Source organism: Neophocaena asiaeorientalis, unplaced genomic scaffold (genome assembly GCF_003031525.2).
Source record: "Neophocaena asiaeorientalis asiaeorientalis breed wild unplaced genomic scaffold, Neophocaena_asiaeorientalis_V1.1 scaffold629, whole genome shotgun sequence".
In the NCBI taxonomy this organism is placed as follows: domain Eukaryota; kingdom Metazoa; phylum Chordata; class Mammalia; order Artiodactyla; family Phocoenidae; genus Neophocaena; species Neophocaena asiaeorientalis.
The window spans coordinates 2,730,958-2,739,079 of NW_020175468.1; the positions used below are offsets into that span (position 1 = coordinate 2,730,958).

The 8,122-nt window shown below is 54.9% G+C and overlaps 3 protein-coding genes across 9 annotated transcripts in view; 2 read left to right on the forward strand and 1 right to left on the reverse strand.

The window, feature by feature from the left end:
- Nucleotides 1-1,450: 1,450 nt before the first annotated feature.
- On the reverse strand, nt 1,451-2,123 carry LOC112415338 (ubiquitin-conjugating enzyme E2 N). The gene has a single exon (XM_024768263.1). The coding sequence runs from the start codon at nt 2,121-2,123 to the stop codon at nt 1,665-1,667; it is 459 nt and encodes a 152-aa protein (XP_024624031.1). The 3' UTR covers nt 1,451-1,664.
- A 195-nt stretch (nt 2,124-2,318) lies between these two features.
- On the forward strand, nt 2,319-6,558 carry IZUMO1 (izumo sperm-oocyte fusion 1). 7 transcript variants are annotated; one of them, XM_024768255.1, is made up of 9 exons: nt 2,319-2,460; nt 2,814-3,298; nt 3,659-3,733; nt 4,117-4,203; nt 4,467-4,487; nt 4,835-5,205; nt 5,470-5,623; nt 5,962-6,169; nt 6,412-6,558. In XM_024768255.1, exons 2-9 carry the CDS (start codon nt 3,061-3,063, stop codon nt 6,536-6,538), a joined length of 1,281 nt encoding a protein of 426 aa, XP_024624023.1. In that variant the 5' UTR covers nt 2,319-2,460; nt 2,814-3,060; the 3' UTR covers nt 6,539-6,558. The 7 variants fall into 7 exon arrangements, with proteins under 7 accessions (XP_024624023.1, XP_024624025.1, XP_024624022.1 ...); XM_024768259.1 differs by lacking the exon at nt 2,319-2,460 and having other exon boundaries at nt 2,521-3,298; nt 4,835-4,915; nt 5,105-5,205; XM_024768261.1 differs by lacking the exon at nt 2,319-2,460 and having other exon boundaries at nt 2,521-3,298; nt 4,835-4,915; nt 5,105-5,205; nt 5,962-6,190; nt 6,412-6,494.
- Nucleotides 6,559-6,561: 3 nt separating this feature from the next.
- The window catches only part of LOC112415314 (ras-interacting protein 1-like), a 2,630-nt gene continuing 1,069 nt past the window's right edge, over nt 6,562-8,122 (forward strand). Inside the window, exons 1-3 of the mRNA XM_024768230.1 lie at nt 6,562-6,936; nt 7,173-7,313; nt 7,914-8,117. Coding sequence (XP_024623998.1) covers nt 7,177-7,313; nt 7,914-8,117 — 341 coding nt within the window. The 5' untranslated portion in view covers nt 6,562-6,936; nt 7,173-7,176. The remainder of the gene's footprint in view (nt 6,937-7,172; nt 7,314-7,913; nt 8,118-8,122) is intronic.

The following is an 8,122-nucleotide window of genomic DNA, read 5'->3' on the forward strand; positions in this document are numbered from 1 at the left end:
CTCATCTCCCAATTTATTGGCCTGTCATGCAGCGAGCTTGGACTCGGTAACAATGGGGTTGATTTACTGAAAGTCAGCTGGCGTAAGGGTGCCCTGTGGGCTTGCAGAAAGCTGCAGGTATTGTGCCCCTTGCCAACCACTCTCTGCCCCTGAATTCACAGAGCCTCTAAATCTGGCTTTGGGTAAGTCAGGGATGAAAGAATCAGAAGGTATGCAGACCCAAGACTGGTCTCCAACCCAGGCAGGAGCACAGCGTCTGGCCAAAGAGGATGGGATTCTTGACTCAGATTTCAGGACTCCCTTGAGGCTTTTTGAAGGAAGCGAAGGTAGACACTTTAATTACAGAGTTGTCTGAGAATTTAAGCCCTTTTCTAGTCTTCTCAGGGAGTTTTGGAGGACCAGTCCCTACTCAGCTGCCATAGGTGGGAGAGAGGGAAGTATGAATTAAAAATCCTCATCACCAACCCATCTCTGCAGGGTTTTTTGTTTTTTTTTTCCCCCTTCGGTATACGGGCTTCTCACTGTTGTGGCCTCCCCCGTTGCGGAGCACAGGCTCCGGACGCGCAGGCTCAGCGGCCATGGGTCACGGGCCCAGCCGCTCCACGGCATGTGGGATCTTCCCGGACTGGGGCACGAACCCGTGTCCCCTGCATCGGCAGGCGGACTCTCAACCACTGCGCCACCAGGGAAGCCCTCTGCAGGTTTTTTTGAGTCTCGTGTGCATGAGGGTGTGTGTAAGTGAGTAGGAGTAAAGGTGTGGAGCTTCCGGGGACTCTCACTTCTCACGTCTTGGGATACTGTTCCTGCTCTCTTGTTAGTGCACTTGTGTGAGTTATGGTCTCAGATACCCATTTCCTTTCCTGGACTCTCAGCACTGGCCTCCAGACCTCTCTTTCCCCTGGGACCTCAGCATCCAGCCCGAGGCTGGAGAAAGAAGGCGGAGGGGTGGACGGGGGAGTGAGCAAAGATTTAATTTAAAAAAAAAAAATTTTTTTTTGTCCACGCTGCTTGGCATGCGGGATCTTAATTCCCCCACCAGGGATCAAACTCGAGTCCCCTGCAGTGGAAGCGCAGAGTCTTTTTTTTTTTTTTTTAGAAAAGTGAGGGCTGTGATGTTTGTTTAATGTTCCCATTTTGGTTCAAACAATCAAGCTTGTCCATCTACAGTGTCTAAATAAAGTTAGACTTGGCTAGAGAGCATATTCTAAAGAACTGGTTAGCTGCTTTTAACCAATGCAATCAGATCACCATAAAAAGGGGGAAAGGAGTCCATAAAATTAAAACTACCTTCCCCCCACCACCAAAAAAATAATAATAATAAAGAAAAACACCCACACCCCTGCAGCTAACCCTGACAACTACCTTCATTCACGGCGCTTCATACTCAAACCATGATGGGGAAATGAATAAAAGCAGAGAAGGGCCACTGCTTTTAAACGTCTCGCAACAATCCAGATGACACTTCTAGCCTCTGCTCCTGCTTTACAACAGTGAGTCAGGACAAGACATAGATTTGCTACTGTGTATTCAGTCACCAGAGGACTGAAGATGTCTGGGCTTTTATTCTGTAATGTTTCTAAGACTGTGTCCATTAAATGCAAACAAAAAAGGAAGAAGTCTTGGCAGAACAAGAGAAGTGATGCACACTTGATGATCGGATCGATTTAAATATTATTCATGGCATATAGCCTAGTCCATGCTCTAGCTGTTTCTATGGCTTGGGCTTCGTTGGTCTTCCACTGCTCCGCTACATCATTTGCTAATGGATCATCTGGATTGGGAGCACTTAACAAAGCCTGGATCGATAGCAGAACTGTGCGGATCTGCAGTGCTGGGGACCACTTATCTTTCAAAATATCTAAACATATTCTTCCCAACTTGTCTACATTAGGATGATAGATTTTGGTCATGAAACGTACTTTAGGGGCTGCCATTGGGTATTCTTCTGGAAGGAATAGTTCAAGTTTAAAAGTCCCTCCCTCAAAGGGGGAATCCTGAGGGCCAGCAATGACCACATGAAAATAACGGGCGTTGCTCTCATCTGGTTCTGCTTTAATGCCGGGAACTGGCTCTGCCAGCAAACGCTGGGTTTCCTTGATAATCCTGCGGGGCAGCCCGGCCATCTTGTCAGATCCCGAGTTCGGCCTCTGGTCTCGTCTCCCAAGCGCAGCCTTAACCGATGGACCGCCAGTGAAGTCCCAACATTATAATTCTTGAACTACATTTCCCATAAAGCTATGGGGTTGTCTGCAGTAATCTGCTACGGGGAGACCCCAGGGCCTTCTGGGAGTCGTAGTCCTAGGGCTAGAAAGGACAACTTCCCACGTTTTCGTGGCTAGAGGACAGTGTTTCCCGAGGGCCGTGGGCAGCTAGCCAAAAGCCTGGGTCCTGGGGCCCAGAGAGAGGCGGAAATTGAAGGCTAGAAGCCCTTTCCTTACCTTGGAAACCAGAGCCCCTAGGGTAAGCCCCCTTCGGTAGACTCTGGGAAAGTTCTAGTCTGAAAAGGGGGCTGTGACATCATGGAGCTATGGGCGGGGCCTCCCTTTGTTGCGGTCCAGTCAGGCTAAGAGTTGGGCTTCTGGGCGGGGCCAAGGAAACCTCAGGGAATAGCTCTTGGGAATTTGGGGCCCTGCGTGGGTAGCCGGAAGGCAGAGGCTTGGGAGTTCCTATTAGTAAGGGGCGAACCGTGGCTGTAAACCCCAGTTAAAAAGTGTCTGTACCACGCAACCAACCTCACCCTCACCACCCTCCTCCGCCAAAATCTTTAATTTTGGTCGTGGGAAAAAGAGTGGCCTGTTCTTCCTCTCTGAAAGCCCTCAGAACCTGGACTCTTCAGCGAACCCTAGTGTTGGAAGGTACAACCGTCAGGAGTCAAGGTCGGGCTGCGGCTGTTTAGAGTGCTTCGGGACTCCTCGGTTTTCTAATGAGAAGTGTGCGCCCTGCAAATTGGGGCTCCATTAGTCTCGGGGAAGGGTTTCTCTCCGTTTAGCGTTCACCTTCTCGGTTTGGGGTAAGAGGAGCCTCCCCGGAGTTCGGCGCGAACTGCGCGCTCTGGCCGCAATGGGGCCGTGGCGGCTTCCCCTCCTGGTGGCGGCTCTGGCCGGCTGCCTGCTTCCTGCCCGGGGCTGTGTCATGTGTGACCCAAACGTCGTGGAGGCGCTAAAGTCCTTGGAGACGGATTATCTGCCTGGCCACCTGGAGGCCAAGCATCACAAAAACGTGATGGAAAGGGTAAAGCAGGAAGTGGAAGCTTTCAAGGACCTGCCGATTGACGAGGATTCCTATATGGGGGTCGTCGGTGAGGGCGGAGTGCGACCCCTGGGTCCTGGGAAAGGAGGGGTCTGGGGCTAGGATTACTGGGAGGTGCTGGGGAGAAAGGGCTGGAGGTACAGTCTCCTGGTTTCGGGAATGGAGAAGGCTGGGATGCAGATTCTGGGGTTCCCCAGGGCTGGCAAATACTGTTCTCCCTACCTTTTATCCTGCAATTTTATTCCATATGTAATAAATAAGACTACAACTCCCAGAAGGCAACGGCGTGGGTTAATCCCTTTACCAGGCAAATCCTTGCCCATTGGCCCCGTGGGTGTTGTAGTTTCTAAGACTAGGTGAGCCAATGAGACAGCAATGCTTGGAATCTGGGGTTTATCTCCCCCCACAGATGAGGCCACACTGCAAAAGGCGGCTTGGAGTTTGCTGAAGGATCTGAAACGCATCATGGACAGTGATGTAAAAGGTAAATGCACAGAGGGGGCAGGAGAGGGCTTCCAGAAACTCTCAGGGAAGTGATTGCTGGTGACACCTGGTCTGGTGGTCAGGTACTGGGGCTCTGGAACCAGACTGCCTAAGTTCAAATTCTGGCTCTGCCGGTTTCCTAGCTGTGTGGCGTTGAGCGCTTTGTCACCTCTAAAATGGAAACCATAACACAGCCTTCATCCCAGTTGTTGTTTAGCCCAGTGGCCAGCATTATGTTAAGTGGTCATTAAATTGTATTGTCTTTCCCTGAGGAGACCCAAAAGCCAGGCTCTGCAGGCAGAGGTCAACTTCCTGTGCCTCACATCTGGGAGGAGCAGGAGGGTGGGGGTGGGGACTCCTCTGCGTCATCCTGCTTCTTCCCAGGCGAGCTCTTCGTGAAGGAGCTGTTCTGGACGTTGCACCTGGGAAAGGGTAACTTTGCCAGCTACGCTGCTCAGTTTCAAAAAGCGGGTGAGAGAAGATGGGAGGCCGGCATCTCAGCCTTCTCTTTTCACAGTCCAAGAGTCCCTGACCCCAGCCTTCTGCTTCTCCGAGTCCCATCCATCAGCTCTCCCAACCCCTTCCTCCCTCAGACCCAGGGGTCCAGACACCCAAGTCTTTCCTTCCTGGAACTCAAGAGCCCCAGCCCTAGCCTGTTCTTTCACCCCCTCTCTCATCCCCTTTAACGTAGAAATCTGATTTTTTTTTTTTTTTTATTCTTTCTACCGAGGCAGCGTTTTGTCCCAACAAATGTGGTGAGTCTGGATTATGGAAACTGGTCCTCTATCCCTCATCCCTGCCCCGTGAATACCCAGCCTCCCTCTTTTGGGTCTCTGTGTTTTTTCATTCTCCGCGTGGAGAGGTTCCTGGGTCTCCCGTATTCCTTTTGCACCTCGGACTTCTTGGGAAGCGGGCATATAGTTCTTGCACTCTTTACTGAGCTTGGTTAGACCGGCTTCCTACAGGGCTGTGTTCTAGCCCAGCCCCGCAGGCTGACCTCCTCAGGATTCGGCTCTTGAGCCCGCCCCAGCCCTTGGCCCTGCCCTCTCCTCTTAGCCCCGCCTCTTAGTGGGAGAACACAGCCTCGAACCTGCTCCTTCAGGTTTGATGTTGCAGCCTCTGATCTGGTGCAGTACCTGCCAGAAGCAGGTTCACTCTTGTCGAAAGTCCTCGAATTGCGGAGGTGAGAGAGCTGGGCGCAGCCGGAGGGGTTGGCGCAAGAGGGGCGGAGCCAGAGGTGAGATCAAGAGTCTAAAGAGGTCGGAGACTGGAGACAGCCAACAAGAAAAGGCGGGGCGAGAACAAGTGGAAGGGGGTTGGGAGAGGGCCCAGAACCGTGAAAGAGCATCCCACAGTAACCCCCTATTCCCAGAGCGCAAAGTCAAGGTCCATCAGATGGAAGATATGATCCTGGACTGTGAGCTCAACTGGCATAAAATCTCTCAAGGCCTGACCGATTACAGCTTTTACAGGGTGGGGCCCTCCAACTCCCGTTACCCTTGAACTCCATCAGGCTTGCATGAGCCCCCTGGCCCCTGTATCCACAGGCCTGCACCCATAATACCCATGACCCATGACCTACCAAGTTTGGCTTCTTCTGATCCCCTGGGAACCCATGCCCTGACCAGTACACCCTGGACTCCCATCTCCCCACTGAAGCCCCATGATCTTCTCACCCCTGTACTCCCCAACCCCTGAATTCCCCAGGCCTCTGTGACCCCTTGAGCTTGGGTTTAGGTTTGGGGGAACAATTCTGAGACCTTGATGTCCAAGGGGAAGGAGCCCACGCTGACCAAGACCATGGTGCGTCCAAAGGATGCAGGCACCTATCGCTGCGAGCTGGGTTCCGTGCAATCCAGTCCAGCCACGATCATCTATTTTCACGTCACAGGTCAGTGCTGGGGAGTTGAAAGAAGTGGGATTCAGGGTCCTGGTGTGGGGGGGGCGGCTTCAGGGAGTGGCCTGCTTCAGAGGCGTGGCTTATGGGGCATAACTTCCCATTGGGGTGTGGTTTCAGGCCACGAGGGTATGGCTTCCGGTCCTGAGTGTGGCCTCTGGCCACTGGGCCAGGCCTCCCTTGTGGGTGTGTTTGGGCTTCACGCAGTTGGAGGCGTAATTATGTCCCGGAGGGCCTGGGTCCTGGGGCAAGTTACTGTGGGGAGAGCTTGCCTTGGCCTTGGCAGGACCTTCGCGCCCTCCCAGGACTGCTCCTTAACCCTGTTCTATCAGTATTGCCCAAAAGAATCGTGGAGGAGATACCGTCACCAAACACTGAAACCAAGGATGAGGTGGCCCTAGGTGAGGTGACTTTGGATCGCCCCCAGACGGCCACAACCCTCAAGTCACAGTCTCCGAAGCCAGAGAAAGTGCTGAGAAGCCGCCTGGTCGGGCTGCTGATCTGGGGCTTTGTCGTGCTGATAGCCAGTGTTGCCACCGTGTGAGCCGCCCACTGAAGAAGGCAGGGCTTGGAGCGAGGGGCGGGGGCTTCCAACTACCTAATACAGAAGGGGGTCTCCAGCCAAGGAGCGCTGAGAGCCGGACTTCCTCTGGGAGCGGGGCTTACCTAGGAGGGCGAAGCTTGGATAACTGCTAGAATAAGATCAAACATAGGGAGGCCGAGAGGGGTGTTCCTCCCTCATTAGAACCTAACCTTGTTTCTGCTATTTGTACCCCAACCAGGATACTTTTATCTCGGTCTGAGAAAGTGATCGATTTCATAAAGTCCTCCTGGTTCAGCACTGGCAGTGGAGCTGCTCAGGACTCTGAGGTTTCAGAAGAAAAGGCCAAAGAATCAAGGAGAAAATAAATATTTATCTGGTTGTCTAAGTATCTGACTCACTCCTCCGGACTGATTCTAACTTTTGGTTCCCCTAGGGAAGCCTGGGGATGGTCTTCTGTCTGAGGGATGAGGGGCTGGGAACCTGGTCCTGTGGGTCCTGGAAGGGGCCAACTGGCTGCGATGTAATTCCAGAATCAAGGAGTGGGGCCGGGCCAGCCTTCCCCAGGTCTCCTCCCCCAGGCCCGGTCCCCTCACAGGACGCCCCCTCCCCGCTCTTCCTGCCGGTTTCCTCTTGCCTTTTCCTGTCCCCCACCCAGTGCTGGGAGCTGGGGCAGAGGCAAAGGCTGATCAGGAGCAGCGGGGTCAGGAACTAACCAGGGCAAGCGGAGCCAGGGCCCCCGGGTGCTGCCGGGACCCGAAGCAGGGTAAGAGCTGGGGACCCAGGAGTCCAGCACTCTCCTCCCTCAGACCCAGGAGTCAGTCCCCAGCCACCCGCCATCCCAGCAACCAGCAATCCGGGCTCCCATCCCCTCCTCCGCCCAGATTCTGGAGGCTGGGTCCCAGACCCCTCCTCCCTCTGACTCAGGAGTCCAGGTCCCCCTTCACCCCATCCCTACCTCTCAAGGCCTCAGGAGCCGGGGCTTTATCCACCCTCCCTTAGGGCCATGCTATCTGGTGAGCGGAAGGAGGGCGGAAGCCCCCGTTTTGGGAAGCTCCATCTCCCGGTGGGCCTGTGGATCAATTCTCCCAGGAAGCAACTGGCCAAGCTGGGTCGACGCTGGCCCAGCGCTGTCTCTGTCAAGTGAGTGCCCACCTCCTCACGGCTCCTGCCCCTGCCCCACCTGCCTCCCATCTGTCCCTGTTTATGACCCAGTCCCTGCACTGGGTAATGCCAGGGAACCGGAAAGAGTTGGCTCCAGTTCCTGTCCTGAATGGGCAAGTGAGATGGCAGGCGGTAGGGGACAGTGGGCCCCAGTGATATAGGGTCCGGTGAGGGATAGCGCTGGGCCTGGAGATGGGTTTAGGCCAGTGGACACGGGGATAAGGACACAGTAGGAGTAGCGGTTTGGTTCACCTTCCTCCTGTCCCTGCTCACCTCTTGGAATTTCCTTCTGTGGGACTCGCCTTTATTTATTTATTTTCTCTCCTTCGCTCTCTCTTTGCCTCTGGCCTCTGCCCACGCCACCCCCCATCTCTATACACCCCGCGTCTCTCGTCCTTCTGTGGGTGTTTGTCCCCCACTATCTCTGGGTGTCTGTCCCTCCCTTTCTGGGTCTCTGTTCCTCCCCGCCCCCCCACTCTGGGTCTCTGCCCACCTCTCTCTTTCTCTAACCCCTACCCCCGTCTCTGCATGTCTTTCTGGTTCTCTCTCCCGTGTCTCTGCTCGCCGGTGGGCTCCCAGGTCTTCGTCTTCGGACACGGGGAGCCGCAGCAGCGAGCCACTGCCCCCGCCGCCGCCGCACGTGGAGCTGCGGCGAGTGGGCGCGGTCAAGGCGGCCGGGGGAGCCTCAGGGAGCCGCGCCAAGCGCATCTCTCAGCTCTTTCGGGGCTCGGGAACCACGGGGTCCGGTGGCGCGGGAGCCCCCGGGACTCCGGGGGCCGCGCAGCGCT